This window comes from Chaetodon trifascialis, chromosome 5, assembly GCF_039877785.1.
Source record: "Chaetodon trifascialis isolate fChaTrf1 chromosome 5, fChaTrf1.hap1, whole genome shotgun sequence".
NCBI classification, from domain to species: domain Eukaryota; kingdom Metazoa; phylum Chordata; class Actinopteri; order Chaetodontiformes; family Chaetodontidae; genus Chaetodon; species Chaetodon trifascialis.
In genome coordinates, this window is record NC_092060.1 from 22,478,487 (window position 1) to 22,495,308 (window position 16,822).

Here is a 16,822-nt window from a genome sequence, read left to right on the forward strand (position 1 = left end):
CAGTGCATTCGATGCCAGTTAGCATTACACTGTACTCAACTTATCTTAATTGGAAGCAGAATGGATTTTTCTTGAAGCTGGCAGGGACAGCAGAATTGCACTTATGGACACAGCACTAGCTAATGTTGGATAGCTGGCAAATCTAGTGTCCCTCAATGCTACTTATGCTCAATGGCTCTACATTATCAAGCGAGATCAACATAACATGCATTACAAGTACATCACCGTGGTTTGATTATCTCTTTTTCCATGTTTATTACGGTAGAAGAGTGGTGCTATGAATGGCAATGTCCATTCTATCCACTTTATTTCTATTCATCCCATGCATTAAAGCAGATTAAAAAGTGCTTTGAATTGTCAATAAAATCAAAGCTATGATGCATATTTTTACAGCAACAAAATGACAATGTGAAAAAGATGAAAGGGGTTGCTTGTAGTAATGAACTTTGAAAATTCTCACCTAAATCTGCAGCTACCCTTGGCTGTACAGCGCTGTCAGCTCATTGTTTAGCTGCTCAGCACTAAACAGACACAATTAACAACTAGCTGGTGAATGTAGTGAAGCATTTGGCAGCTAAAAGGTCAGATATTTACCTCAAGGGTTGGTAGAAACTACGAATAGAGCTACCAGAGTGGGAATATTGGACTTACATTTGCCAGTTGGCCAGAAAAAACAACTCCCAAAAGAAAGTTAATGTTGCTGCTTGATGTGTAAATGAGCAATTGTTTGCTGAAATGTTCACCATATCATCTGAAAAGATGATAAGGCAAGGCGTTGTGTGAACTGGTCTCTGCTGCATCCCAAAACAAACCCATCACTTTTTGCAGGTTTAAATATACAGTATATCTCAGATTTACAACAGACTCTCTGATTCACCTTTTTCTAAAGCAGCACTGCCCCAATGAAAGCAGTAAAAAAAGGCACAGATAAAACAGCACTGACAAATCTCTCGTGAAATCAATGAAACTGTGATGATGTAGGACTCCATCATTCATAGTAAATAAACTGGTTGAGAGAATATGTTTTAGGGCCTTGAAGCTGTATTTTCCTGGTCTACAAGGTCGTCATAGGCAGCATGCCAACCCCTGACTGGAAAGTATCTCTGGAAAACAAGGTTCAGGCCCTGGATTTAGCCTTGTCCGCCCACCAACTCCTGAGCTGTTGTCATCTCACCATGTTGCTGACTACTGCAGCAGCTGACAGCATCTTATCAGCAGCAGCCAATTACAACATGGGAATCTTATCAGCGGTAGCCAATTAGAACCAGGGGAATTGCTGTGAGGAAATGTCAACAGCTCAGTGAACTTGCCAGCGCTCTTATCTGGCCACGCCTTTTCATCCAGGCAGCTTTCTTTGAGTCCGCTGTCAGTTACGACTTCTGGTGCAATGCTGTAACAAGACGGGTGGGAGGTACAGCAGGGTTTCAAAAGCGCGAGCCTCCAAGACAGACTTCACACTTCCTGAAACCTGCAATGTAAGTTCTTGACAGCTGATGACGAGAAACCTATAAAATTCTTTCATTATTCACTTGGCCCCAGCTGGGTGTGTGTTCAGACTGAATACATAACCTTAAAAAATATATTAAAAACAAGATCAAAGATAACTGAGAAGTGTGAAACAAGATGCATTTGCTTCTTTATAAGACAGACTGATTATAGTGTAAGAGATAGAGAGATGACTTTATCCTTTTTCGCAGCTCCTTGACATGGATGACAGGTAGGATGCATGATTTCCACGTACATACATCTGCTCACCAATCTTTACCAAAGCATCAGTGACACGCTTCTGCATCTCTTTTCTAGAGCAATCAAAGGCCAGTAAACAGTGACAGCTGATCAGATTTTTTTTTTTCCAGTTGTTTTGATTAAGACTACATTTCTTCTCTTGATTGTATTGTGTTGCATTTCAGGCCATGTTTATACTCATGGCATTCAATTTAGGGATGTAACTGATGAGAATTTTCATTACTGATAAATTGACTCTGGTCTATGAAAATGACAAAAACATGATGGTAAAAAGTCTTCTTTTCTTCGACAAAAACCCAAAGACACTCAGTTGTGTATATGTGATAAAAAAAAAGTATTATAAAAGCATTTTTAATTAGTTTTGTTTGGAAAAATAAATAAATAAAAATCTTGATTAATCAGCTATCATTTCAGCTCAAGTTAAATGAATTCAACAAAATCCTTCCACAGCCTATCTGACACTGCAATTAATATTCCTACTGTGTCTTAATATTGACTTTTTTCTGCCTTTGTACCACTGTAAATAGATATCTCGGCTGGTACTGTTACAAAAGTCAAAATCTTACAAACATGATCCAGACTTCTGAAAGAGTGGAGAGAAAACAGGGGGATGACAAGACATGTTGGCTTTACTGTCACTCCAATGGTTGTGAGTGTAGAAAGGCAAATTTCCATCATATCATCAATCAAATCATAGCTTACTTGCTAATGCAGATGAATTATTACCTAGATAATGTAGCAAAATACTGTCTGGAGTGGATAGCTAATTCATCCAGACTCTGGAGGCTGTTAAATTGGTCCATTTGTAATTTGCAAATTATTTTATCAGCAAACGCTATGAAGCAACCAATGCCAGACTCCTGCAACTTAGCTAAGTTACAGCTAGCTGGCTAACCTGAGCTTGGTTTCTCTCGATCATTATTGCTAGCAAAATACTATCTGAGTTGATATGTTAGTTGGCTAACTTGCCAAATTATGGCAAATTAAAAATTAAAAAATTGCTAAATTGCCAAACATGATTCACGATGCTAATTAAGGTATTCTGATAAACGGCGCTGATTTTAGCTAACAATAAATGACGTAATGGATGCTGATTGCAGTACACTTAAGGACCACTAGTGTCCTTAATAGTAATTTGGATGTTCTCAAAGTTCCAGATATTACATTTGTAACGGTATGGTCAGGCTTCTGAGACTGCATCCAAGATTCTAGCAGACCGTGACCTCCACAGAGTCATGGAGAATTGAATGAATCCTGGTCTGGTTCTTTCTCTTGTAAAGCTTCAGAATGGAGGCTATTGCAGTTATTTCAGTGGTTCATTTTTTCTCTTATGGCAGTATGGTTGACTTGACCCATGACAGATACCTGCAGTGGCAGCAACACAGAGCTTATGGCAGACAAAAAAAATCCCCATCTGAAATCCTTATAAACCCTTCTATTCACTGGCTTAATATAGGAACACCACAGTAAATACATTTTCTTTTTGTTGTGCGGTGTTGAGTGGCTGTTACTATTTCCACTCTACATTTGCAGCAAGGGTCAACAGCTGACCTCCCATATTATGGCTTTGAATGGGAGCATGGCCAAACCATGACTTTCTCTGTACTCAGCCAGAATGTGCTCAACATGTGGTCATGCATTATTGCACATTTGTTGACACATTTGGCATACTTTTATCTCTCGAGCTATTCTGGCAATACTTCCATCATATCTCTGATAATTGAGTCAGAGTTCTTCTTGCAGTCATTACTTTATATCACAAGACGTATTATATATCTGCTGTCCATACAACATGTCAACAGAGGTGGGAGAGAAAGCCTTTCTCTTGATTGCTGGTCCACCAACTTGGAACAGTCCACGAGTTGAATAGCCAAAAACGTCAAATATAAATTCGACACAGTCAATGTGCAGTTAACGTAAGCATATACAATGTGGTAAAAGAGAGGGGAGACCCATTGTATGATAGTGGGGTGGATAGATAGCAAAAAAGAGAAAGAGAGGGAGTATAAAGTTGTAACAAAAACCCAGAGCTCTCCTCCCAGTGGCTTTGACAAATGGCTCAAACATTGTTTCGGTCAATGCCATTACAACAAACTTCGGAATTTAACAACCCTAATCATCTGGTGTGCTGACTTTAGATTAAACCCATTAGCTCTTCTTATACAATACAAACACCTGAGGGGGAAGTCAAGCCAAGCAGGGAAACGTCAAAAGGCTGTTAACAAAGCCACTGTGGTGTTGATACAAACATCATCACGTTAGAATACCCTGCGGCCTCCACAATGTATAAGAACTGACACTTCAAAAGGCAGAGACTTGTTCTGGCTGTACAGTCAGCAAAACTGTAGTTAGATTAGCATCCATCTGCATTCCTCATTTGATCAATTTAATTAGCATGTATATTAAAAATGAGGTAGCATGCGGACACAGGGGTGTAAGAGGTACACAACTCTCCTCCCGGTGTACAGTGTACAGGGGCCTAATGTGGGGAGAGCTGACAAAGAAACGAGGATGAATAGCTTTGGAAGCAGGGAGGGGTCCAAAGAGAATTTTGTGCAAAGCCCCTGTGAGGCTGATATCCTCTCTCAGACAACAACTAGGAGAGAAGGAGGAGACACTGAATAAAAGGAAGGCGAAAGCAACAGGCAGATCCAGAGCAGTGTAGAGAAAGGGGCTCGCCCAGCATATACACTGGCATGCAAAGGCCTGATAAAAAAATTTATTTCTGTGAATAACTAAGCGAGTAAAAGATTACCTGATTTCCAAATATCATTAATTTAAAGATGACACATGTCTTTAATATTATAAGTAAGTTACCTTTTTTATTTTCAAAACAAAGGGCCAGAAGTAGAAGTCTGGGACCCTGCATGGTCATTCAGCCACCTTGCAAAAGGTTTCTACTTGTGGCTTCTTTTGAGTGAGGGTCCTGACGAAACCAGCTTGCACCTGTTGAGTTAGTTCACTGTGGATTTTGTAGTGTGTTCAGGATCATTATCCTGTTGCAGAAGCTATCCTCTTTTCATCTTCAGCCTTTTTTTTGCAGACAATGTGATGTTTGCTTCCAGAATTTACTGGTATTTCATTGAACGCATTCTTCTCTTCTTCCCTCTACCAGTGAAATGTTCCCTGTGCTGCTGGCTGCAACACGAGCCCAAAGCATGATCAATCCACCCATGTGTCTGGCAGTAAGGTGTTCTTTTCATGAAATTCTGCACCCTTTTTTCTTCAAACACACCTTTGCTCATTGCAGCCAGAAAGCACACACGACTTGTTTCCAAAATGCATCAGACTTTGCAAACTTCTGACGCTGGATTTTGTGGTAAGGATGGAGAAAAGGTGACCATGAAGGTCATATGAGAGCAGGTGTATCACAGCAGAACAGTGCGCCACAGTGCCGGAGTCTGCTCAGTCTTCCTGAAGGTCTTTTGCAGTCAAATGGGGGGTTTGATTGACCTTTTTTTTTGTAATCCTACAAGCAGTTCTCTCTGAAAGCTTTCTCGGTCTGCCAGACCTCAACTTGACCTCCACCATTCCTGTTAACTGACATTTCTTAATTACATAAAAAAAATTAATGACAGGCTGATTTGAGGCTGTCTGAAAAGGCTTTGCTATCTTTCAAGATCCTTCTCCTGCTTTGTGGGTATCAATTATTCAAATTTTCAGAGTGCAAGGCAGCTGATTAGAGGAGCCTGTGGCTGCTGATTGTTGGGACAAGGTTTGATGGAGTCACAGTATTTATAAGGTTTTGGCATCACCTGACCTTTCCTAACGCTGATTATGAACAAGCCATAGCACTATCAAGCTAATTAAGGTCAGAGACCTTCATAAAAGTTATCTGACAGTCCAACTCTCTCCAAACCTTAGCACAGAGCTCCTTTCCCTTTTTTCCCTCTAAAATTGAGGTGAGTTTTTCTCCAGTACATTACTTTTTCAAGCAGGAGCAGTGAAAGCTCGACACATTTGGCCGCTACAAAGTCAAAATGGAGCTTAATTTTTAATACGTAACAGAGAGGAGGTGGAGGGAGGGATGCAGCTGTAAGAGTAGGGTGAGGCCTCAGACCAGCTATGGTCATCAAAACACAACTAAAAGAATAAGACAATTTTTTGGAAGTCTGTTGCATTTCCCTTGACAAGAAATGTGATGTTTAAATAAAGTTTTGCTTGCTTACATGCGTTTCTTCAAAGGAGTCGGAGCACACGGTTAGCCACTGTGCAGCTCTCCCATGGCATTTTGGGGTTCAGAGGCTTTGCTCAAACATAATAAATAAGTCTAGCTTGTAAACCGTAATCCCACTTTCTGCATCCTCTCTGATGTTTTATGTTGTGTAACCTCGTATGTCATTCTGATAGACTGCTCCTGCACTGAGAAGCACTGACATTAACAAACACTCCCTCGCTTGTGTATAGGCTGGTACAATCATGCATTAATTATGGCCGGGTGGCACCCTATGAGTACACCTAAACAGGCCTCCTGATGCCCAGTGAGCTGTAAGGATGACAGAGTACAAAATATCACTGTGTTTTTCCTCTCAAACGGCTCTGAAGTAAACTTAAAGTGAAGGAATATGACCAAGCAAGTAGTGGAGGACAAGGTTTTCATACTTTCTCAGCAAGCAATCGTCTTCATGTGTACAGCTGAGACAATTATTCTGTTCATCAATTAGATCCTGTTCAAACATCCATGACGCAAACCCCTTCAGCTTCCACTTCAGCTCTCCATACTGTAGCCATGTCGGTGAGTGGTCCGAGGAAGTAGCCACTCACAGCATCTGCCCCCTGTGACAATAGCAGCTAAAGTTACACTGGCATTCGCCGTCATTCTCGCTGTCAACAGCTAATTTAATCACCAAATGGCTCTGATTTCAACATATGGGATCATAGAGACGATGCACCAACGTGTTATAGCGCTTATCCCTGATCAGTTGTAGAACTAAATTGTCAGTGTGGGTGAGGGGGTGCTGTTCTGTGTGGCTGAGGGAGAGGCATGAGTAAGAACACAGCCAATAAATGCAATTACTCCATGTGTGTCTGTTATCTTATGGACCGTTGCTATTTCTAGCTAAAAAGTGTGACTGTTGTAACTAAACTGTTAACGTGCAAAATGCATTAGCACCACCACCCTCTGGACTGGAGTAGGGCTGACCCTGTATATGCGGTGTGGAAAAACCAAGACGGATTGTAATCAGATCTGTGATGTGGTCGACGGAGACATACTGAATGTGTGACTAAGTATAACTTAAGGTATTTGGAATAAAATGTGGATTTCATCTGGAAATGAGACAGCTGAAAATTTATCAATTCCATCAACAATTAACCTTTCCAGTCATTCTTCAAGCAGGAATTCCACATTCTTTGATTTCAGGTTGTCCATTGTGAAGGTTTGCTGCTTTTCTGCCTCATATAAGTTTAGTTTTGGGCTGATGGTTTGGTAAAACAAGGATTCTCAAGGTCTGACCTTGTTCTCTTGGAAATTAAAGGGGCATTCCCTGATATCTTATAGACAACATAATCAACAGCACTACTCATATGGCTGATGCTACTGCTTGAATTTGTTGCCTTTTCCCCCCTCCTCCTTAATTAGAAACAAACACACACAAAAGTGTTTCAAAGTGCATCCACTCATCTATCAGCCCACAGTTTGGTCAAGTAAATTAGGACAGTAAAATGGGTTAATTAGGAGTCGTCTGATCTCTTCTGCAGTTGTGCTGAGGCCTCTCACAGAGCCATGTGAAATGAGGTTGCTGGAACAATGTGGCAGGATGATGAAGAAGGAGAGGCAGAGGAGATGTTCAGCACGTTGGTTTAGAGCACTAATGTCAGGCAGTGAGCGGCAGCTGGTGTGGATCAGTTAACCCGGCTGGAGGCTGAGAGAGAAGAAGAAGGACAAAGGAGGGGCGGGATGGATGGAGAGAGGCGTTGATGGCGGAGGAGAAGAGCCGCAGGGTCTCTGTGATGAACATGCTGCTGTGAGCAAAGCGCTGGGTAAAAAAGAACAGGGACATTTCAACAGATTCTCACTGAGGTAACGGATGTGAGGCAGCACAGACCAAAAGAAAAGCAGACATAAAAATCAACATTAGGTGTCAGAGAGAGTATTTTCTGCAGTTCAGTCCATTCTTCTTCTGGTTAGATTCCGATTGAAATTGATTTAAAATCTCTACTCAAGCCCTGTGCGCATGTAATGGGGCGCCGAACAAGTCACATCCTGTGTAATACTGTGTCATGTCATGTCATATCAACATGTCCTTCTCCAATTATAGTAGAGGGAAGATGCAATGTTACATGGGCTCAGCAGTCTCTGAGTGCAATTTAAATGACACCAGATGTTCGGTGAAACAAAATTTTGATTCATTTATAGCAGAAACACAGCTCGCTCACCTCCAGGATATAAATAGTTAATGAAATAGTCTAACCTATCCGAGCTAGTGGTTATTCCTTGGTGTTTTAAGGCTGTCTAAGACGTGACATCTGACAGTTGCTGGCAGCTTTATGGAAAAAAACGTAGATAAAACCCCTCAACAGCCTTTACATTTGTAATTGAACCCTCTGAGCCCTTCAGTCTTGGGCCAGCCTCCTCTGTCAGAAAACATGCCCTCAACAGGAGAAATGGCAGATTCTAAATCAACTTGGGGGTTGAGGGACAGAGGGATAGATCACAGCCCTCTTTTAAAACAAATAATTTGGTCAATTACACATTCAGGTCAAGGTGATGAATGTCTTGTTTAGTCCAATGGTTCAAACCCCCCAAATATTCAAGCTACTATAATGTCAAACAGTGGAAGAGAAGCAGCAATTCTCACATTTGAGAACCTGGATAACTTAAGTACAAACACATCTATAGTATGGCACGAATGGCAAAGTAAACATACTGTATAGTTATTCAAGAGCAACTAATTCAGTTTGATTTAAACAAAAAAACAATTTTTGTTCAGGGATGTTGATACAGAAAAGCCAATATCTAAAACTCCAGCCTCCAGGCCATATCCTGATTAGAAATCAATTTGGTAAAGCTGCAGAGATAATAAATAAATCCACGAAAAATTCTGCTAGAAGACAACTTATTTGTCTTGAGTTTTCCTTGGGCAGCTACATCCCTGAGGCTGAAGAGAAAAACTCATCTAAAGGCTAATTGTCTGTCGTCCCTCCACTGCTGCTGTGTAAAGGTAATAATTGAAGGGAGATCATGCGCAAAACAAGCCGGCCCTGTTTGCTTTAATCAAGCGGAAAACTAAGAGCTAGGTGAAGATTTTTTGTTTTGTATTAGGATCTTGTCAGAGCTTGAGCCATGCTCGAGGCTTTGCCATTAGCTTCAGTGTGAGTCTACAGACAGAGCAGAGCACCTTCTGGCACTGTGAATTATTTAGATCTCACATGTTTGTAGGCTTTGCAAGATGGGGTGAAGTGGTGCTAAAGCCCTGACCAGCACAGCATACAGAAGAGTGACAGGGAGCGAAAGAGCACAATTAAAAATGATGGAGGTGAAAAATGGTAAAAGGGGTGAGTTCAATTTCGCGAGTGGATTGAGAATGACGCTTGTGATATCACGAACCACCCGTTAAAATCAAGATAATATTGATGATCTACTTTTCCTTATTTTATTTTCATTATGCACATAATCGTTAGATGCAGCCCTGCTGTATATAGCACTTTTCAAACACTCGAAAAGGCTTGATATGCCCCTGCAAGCACATACTGTTCATGTATTTTTTTTTTTTTATGTCTCCCAGAGCAGCAGTACAGACAAGTGCCCTCTTATGTTCTGACTGAGGCAGAGAAATCCCAGATGAATAAGGGGAGGCGGGCCCCTTTGTAGCTTGTCATACATTTCAATCACTGTTCTCTCCTCCAGTTATAATGTAATGTATATACTGTGCAGACATACAGTCCTGCAAAAGCTCGCAGCTAATTCGGACTGAATACTTGAGAACCATAGAGTCATTAACTTTTATGTTCCCCTACATGCCTGCGAACATCCTGTTTGTGAGCTAATGAGTTCATTTTTTAACTTTAACTGCCATCCTGTGTCTCCCATCCATCAGCATCACTCAAAGTCTTCTGTGTGGTCTGAGCGCCGCAAAGACTGACATGCAGCAGTAGATCTCCCCCAGCACCAACACACAGCAACAAGGACAGTCCGTACACATGCACACACTCGCACGCATACACACACACCTCTCTGGGACAATGACACAGCCGTATATCTAGATGGACTGTCACCTCAGACAGCTTAAGCAGTCCATTACATTATTTACCTTACAGCAGCTCTTTGCCTGCCAGCAGTGAGTCAGTGGCATCACATTATTTTTTTTTCCAGCTTGAATCCATTAAAAAAAAAAAAAAGCCACAAAAAGAAATCCTGGTGCATTTAACATTGAAAGCTATTGTGTAGAACTCTCTAAAAAGAGAAACAACACTCAGTTTACTGAAGTGCAGTTTAATCTCGGGTTTTGGTGCACCACACAGAAAAGGCGAGTCAGGCTGAAAACCATTCATCATAAGGAGGCCACTGTAAAAAGACAGGGTGTGGACTACACACTCCCACTGGAAGCCCTGTCCTGACAAAATGGTTTCAGGACCTCCAAAACAAACCCAGACCACAAATGAAGTCAGTGAGGGCTGCTTCACTTCACAGCTCTAACCTGGAGACGTGCAGTAGCTAACAAGCATATGGAAACAACAAGGGGTATTTTTCATGAGCATTTTGCCCTCGGTCATTAAAGCTAGCATGTGTACTTTAAATTTACAGGGGAAGAGTGGAAATACTTTTATGAACCCCCCCACCACCACCACCACCACCACCATTTTTTCATGCAACAATGACGCAGCCAATTAAAATTTCAGAGCTTGTGGTTTTCTATTAATTTTATGGGTAAAGTGAAAAAACATTTTGAGTGAAACATAAGTTACTAACCAAAAGTCATACTGATAGATGCGTCTTAGGGGGAATCGGACTGAAGTAAGCCCTGTATTAAAACCAGTGGTGGGGTTGTTTTGTCGAGACAATGAAATGAGTCCAGTTTGAGAAGCAGATTATTAGATGTCATAACACCGACAGAATTTTAAAACTCTGGAAATAGCGCCAACTTTCATCGACTGTCTTGGAGTAACCAGTCGAGATGCAGCATTAATGTTAAAAAGTAATCCACCAGGAATGTGCGCTCGCAATATTCGACTGCCTGATTCGTGTACTGTTGCTTTGCAGCCAAAGTTCAACAGGGTGCAACGTTCTTGCTGGATGATTCGTTTCTTTGTTGGTGACCCCTGCTCCGGCACATCACCGCTCTGAGACACTGGCACCTCTTCAAATGAATGAAAGAGCTGCATTTTTTCATGCAGGAGTCCGTCTGAATGCGGCTGAACTGTAGTTGAGGCGACAGAGGTTCAAGATTAAAGACTTGGATATACTTCAAAACAGATGTGAACGCAATTGAGGTAAAGAATGCACATGCAGAATATATATTTTATATAGGTGTAGCCATACTGTGATGAGTGCAGTCAGCAGATACAGTAATACATTCTGAGCTATGTAGACCCTTCTTTAATATTAAATTATATTCAGTATGATGTATTTCAGTATTTAACCTGATGCCTGGTGATGGCTGTTAACCCACAAGACCACACAGACTTCCCCCCCCTGTTGCTTGTACTCTCACTCTACACACATGAATAAAATATCAACTGTGTATTACAACAACTAGGTTTTTATCTTTCATGAAAAAAGCTTTAGAAAACAGGCTTTTGATCCCTGATGTAAATGATTGTGGATCCACATTTGCTGCTACATGTCATGTCATCATGTTCAGCTGGCTGACACTGCTGCTTTCTACCTACACGTGTCCACAGTTCCCCTTGCTCAATGACATTAACCTTTCTCCTGAAGAATCAATAGCGTTTTATTCAACACCTCTCTCTTAGCTCCCACTAAAGGTCAGAGCACAAGAGATTGGATCGGTGAGAGAACAATTCTTTTATTTGCTCAAACTACGGCTGTGAACTGGCCTTTGTGATACAATTTAATTAATTGATTTTCATGCACAGGAAAACAGACGAGTAAGGGTATTTCTTTAATCCTGGCATTGGAGGTGCTTTGGATGAATCCATACACATGGCCTTAGGTTTGGAAATATGCTTCAATTCTAATCACTACTCAATATTTTTTGTCAAACAACCTTGTTACAAGGGTGCTTGAAACCCATTCAGCCAAAGGCCAAGCATTCTCCTCAAAGACCTATTTGATATAAACGTAGTTTTATGGGAAATCATTTGCTACTGCACAGACAGAGGCAACTTCCAGTGCAAGCTGTCTATATGGTAAAGTGTAAACAGGGAAAAAGCTTGGTGATTTGTGCAGTCTCCAAGAAGTTTCTCCAAGAGACTGATGCATGTCTTCATGTCATATATGCAACCTGTCCTGAACAGAAAAACTGCTATAGAAGTCATCTGTGCAAGTAGGTTGGTTATTATGACCCATAATTATGTCTATTGTTAGGTTGCAACCTCCAGTGGCCTCAGTAATTATAACCTGAGCAATGAAGGAAGTCATACGGTAGCATAAGGAGCATAACAGTCTGCATGTGGAGGAAGTGGGCTGGACGGATCAGTCAAACAAACACAGGACTTTCACCCAGCACACCGCCGTTCATGTTACGTACCCAACAGTACTGAACTTATTTAAACCCAAACCATGAGCTTTCCCTAAACCTAACTTAATAACTAAATAGTATGGTGCATAAGCGACTGTTTCACGTTAACCTCATGATGACCAAGATCTGGTACAGCCAAGGTCTGGTACACCTATTGCTGATACTCTCCAGTGGTCACACATGTCATTTTGGGAGTCATTAGCAATTGACCTATTCAGTCGTTTACATATGAGCACGTGTTGCACATGTGTTTCGAGTAATGTGATCAAATTTCCCACAGGTCATGATGGTCCTTTAAGCAGGGCTGCTTTGGGCTAACGTTTGTGCTTTTATTAACCAAAAGCAGAAACTGCAAAGTGCTGCAGGCACAGTGCTCAGTGAAAACACACCTCACTACCAAAGTTGACAGGACCTTTGCTACGCACCAGCTGTGGAAGCCCTCACTCGCAGGCCTGCAAAATCACCGTCAGCCTTAAAGGATCCGTGTGGACTTTTTGACCTCTAGTAGCACTGTTTTTCTATGAGTGCTGTGTTTGTCTTGTGCGTGAAGAATACAAATTCCTGCCAGTGGTTTCATATTATTCCACCGATCCACAGGTGGCAGTAACACGCCAAGATATGCTGCAGCGCACCAACAAAAGGCACTGCTAGCAAGGAAACAGATGCAAACAATGAGTAAAGGAGGTGCATTAAGCACATTTGTTAGACCTCAAGGATACAAACAATGTGTTTTGGTGAGTAATACTGAATGCAAACAAACAAAAGTTATGTTTACAGTCCGTGTGGCAAAAAACCAAGGTCTTTATATTTGATGTTTTATATTTCCCAGTTATCCTATTTTTCAAACTGTTATTTCTCTTCTGACACTACAAGTGTTCTCGTTATGATGCCTTTTAATTCCCTTGCATCTCCATTTCACATTGTAAATCACACGCAACTTTGTTTTGAACTGCTTTGCAAATAAAGATTATTACTAGTATTAGGTTAGCAATAACAGGCATGAGATAATGAAATCCAGCTTGTGTGGGTGCTACCAAACTGACATTTATATTCATTGTAAGAGGGGAAATCCTGCTCCACTGAAAAACGAGCAGCATTTTAAAATCTCATTCTCTTCACCACCTGCAGCTTAAACACAGCAGGACTGGGGGGGGGGAATGGCCATCTCTGGCTGTGTTGTAAAACTGATAAAAAACAGAATAAGGGAAATCCTTGCAGTGTGCTTGCTGCCCCAAGGCACCACCTATTATTATAGATTGTTAAAAGACAGGCGTGCAAACACACTTACAGTGTGTGCACACGAACACAGACAACTAAAAAGATAAAGAGCAAAGATGGTGGCCGAGTGCACCGTCTCTAAAAGTACAGTGGTGTTTGAAGAAGGAGTAGGAGGAGGAAACATGGTAAAATGTTCTATTCAGCACCTCAGATTTGCTGGGTCCTGGACGGAGAAGCACAACAATGAATTTTTTACATGCCTTAGCAAAAGAGTCACGACAAACTGGAATTTTCCTTCCAACTGGGCATGCTTTCCAGTGAACTTCATTTCTCTGGAGCGGTTTCATACTCAGCTAAATAAAACTGTTGAGACAGTCTGAGTGTGAAGTGAGTGGACTCTGATGAACAGTGCCTATTTCGTGGCAGAGTGAGCAGAATATCAATTCATCTTCAAACGTTTATTGTAGCTGTTTGCAGAGGTGAGAGACTCTTAACTGTGTGTCTGCCTGCTTGCTGTTTAGTTTTGGTGTGGTGGTTTAAAGATCAGTGGTAAATAATCCATCAGCAGGATGACATTAAGTCTGGAATGACTTGGATTCCTCATGGGCTACGTCAAAAAGGTAGTTTTGTTCGCTACCTTTTTAAATTCTTCATCAATTAGTGCAAAAACAATGCAGCTGTGTAATGTTCAAGTAAAGTGCATGTGTGGCTATGGATGCTCGCACACATGTATGATGGATTATCAAGTGTAATAGCAAATGTAATGAGAAAAATCGATTCATTAACGGCCCCTTAAATGAGACTCAGTAAACATCACTGCTAATGAGTTGGTGCTGCAACAGAAAGCTGGAGGACCGGATAGAGACGAGATGATCATGAAGCTGTTCAAGAGAATTATCGTTTAGCTGATTCTTCAGGTGCTGGATTCAAGCAAGCCAACAGCAATAACACTGCATGCACTTAGGTGACTGAGTTCGAGTCCACTTTCTGCAGCAGCCTGGCTCCTCATGTAAACCAGAAACAGGTTTTCAATAACTGGGGTAGAGGGACTTACTTAAGAAAGACAATTTTAAGACCATTTACATTGCCAGTTTTTTTATAACGTGTGCATGTGCACGACAAAGACCTCAGCCAGGGAAGGCATCGCTGTGACAGCTATGCGGTGGGATGAAAGAAGAGACCGTTACACATTCCTCAAACTGAAACGAACACAGAGTGGCCTCTAGAACATAAAAAATGTGTTTCACTGCTGAACATTTAAATGTTTGTAAAACTCAGACATTCTGCACTCTAAAGAAAAACTCCTTATAGAGCTTGTTCTCTCAGCCCTCCAACAATCAGGTAGCAATGAACTGTAGTAAGCAATGTCTCCTCATTACTGACACACAGCGTCATAGCTAACAGTTTAATGCAGTGTATGTAAACCCGTCATTTTATTTCCTTTGTAAGCTTATTTCTATGAGTAACCCCATGCATGTTAACATAATGACTAACAGCAGACACACAGGTCACAAATGCTAAGTTGCAATCACTTATCACAATTAGCGCGATGGAGGAATGCACTTCTCATGTCGTGTCATTCAGCTGTGCACTGCACTGACTGACATTTCTGTGCCCACATTAACTCATAACAACATGCGTCTGATGTACATATGACATGGAAGAGTTTGAGTATGAAAGTCCAAACAGTTGGAGAGCGAGCCGGATGAAGATAAACATTTCTATGGTAAAGAATCGAAAAAGCACCATTACATTGTACAAGAAGTCATTTCACCTTCGTGCATTATTTAATATTAGAGGAAGAAAGTTCTCCTCTCTGAAAGTCTGATATAAATAACTTGGTGCAGAATGGCTGAGACACAGAGTGGTCTTTTTTTTTGCCACGTTGAGAGAAAATGTGATGGTCTGTCCACCAGTGGGTCGGACCACTTTCACCATCACTACAGTTGCTGTCAATACTTTTCATGAGTTTTGAATGTTGTATTATAATTATGACAATGGAGCAAAAGTTACTGTGAGCATTCTACTTAACAACACTTAAAGGAAATCTGCCACTAGGCCTTGGTTATTTATCTGACAATCATCCATGATACATTATCCAATTAAGGTTTGACATGGTCAGTGAATTAAAATGAAATTAAACTTTATCACGACATGAACTCATCCATGTGAAGACGTGAAGAAAAGATGAATTGCTGATTAGGGCCGTGTTAATGTGGAGTATTAATCCAGTCCAATTAGCATTACCAAGAAGGCAGACAACATGGAACAACCTCTCCGTCTTAAAGGCCCTCTTCTTTCTATTACTTACAAAGCAATTAATTAGTCAGTACTTCTTTAATTCTTTAATTAGAAAGTCCCTCTTTAATTTGACACATTACCAGGGAAACCACACTCTCTGGCACACTCTGTAACACAAAAACGTACACAGACACACTTCTCTCAGCACATCCCTCTTTGTGTGACAGGTCAGTGTGTGTGTGTGTGAGGAAGCTGAAGGCGTGCTGCAGCTTTGATTGGCAGGTGGTGTTGGCACGGTAACAGACAGTCAGGCATACAATCTCAGCGGAGCAGTTTCCTGCTGCAGCCGCCTGACCTCCAAACAGGCCAGACAACCAGAGCCTCAGGACACAGCAAGCTAATCGAAAACAACAAAGCCCGAGTTAAGCTACTTTTTTTTTGTCTCCATACCGCCACCAAATGATAGGATTATGTAACAGTTCCCATCACAGCTATGTGATGTAAGTAGAGGAAGGGGAAGAGGAACCTCAAGGTAACAAAAATCTAACTGTTGTATCAAAGCTTTTCTGGATAAAGGGAGGCATACTCCATTTACTTAACCCGCACCTGCATTCAGAATTCGACATGGCTGAGGGCAAAACGGTGAGGATTTGGGACCACGGACTAATCCTGCAGCAGTGATGCAATACTTGTGAGGTAGCGGTTGTCAGTACCTGGAGGCAGGCTGGCCCTCTTCCTCTTCTTGCTATTCTCAGCAGTGTTTTCCAGAGGAGGACACTCTGTCACCAGTGGCCCACTGGAACCGTTGAACTGGAGAGGGTCGTTGTTGGTCGCTGGATCAAAGGGCAGAGCGTTGAGTCCTACAAGACACCAACACAAAAAGCCTCATTAAAGTAAATGACACATGAGGAGACAGCAACACGAGGCTCCAGAAGTAGTGCGCCCTTCATCTCCAACCACCGCGGGAATTCACA

At 41.5% G+C, this 16,822-nt stretch overlaps 2 protein-coding genes across 4 annotated transcripts in view; both read right to left on the reverse strand.

The window, feature by feature from the left end:
- Positions 1–16,822, reverse strand: part of rpl36a (ribosomal protein L36A) — a 324,940-nt gene that overhangs the window by 159,768 nt on the left and 148,350 nt on the right. The window lies entirely within an intron of this gene.
- enox2 (ecto-NOX disulfide-thiol exchanger 2) overlaps positions 1–16,822 on the reverse strand; it is a 167,769-nt gene that overhangs the window by 71,217 nt on the left and 79,730 nt on the right. For all 3 annotated transcript variants that reach the window (XM_070962542.1, XM_070962543.1, XM_070962544.1), the window contains one exon: positions 16,562–16,708. In XM_070962542.1, the coding sequence (XP_070818643.1) occupies positions 16,562–16,708 (147 nt within the window). The remainder of the gene's footprint in view (positions 1–16,561; positions 16,709–16,822) is intronic.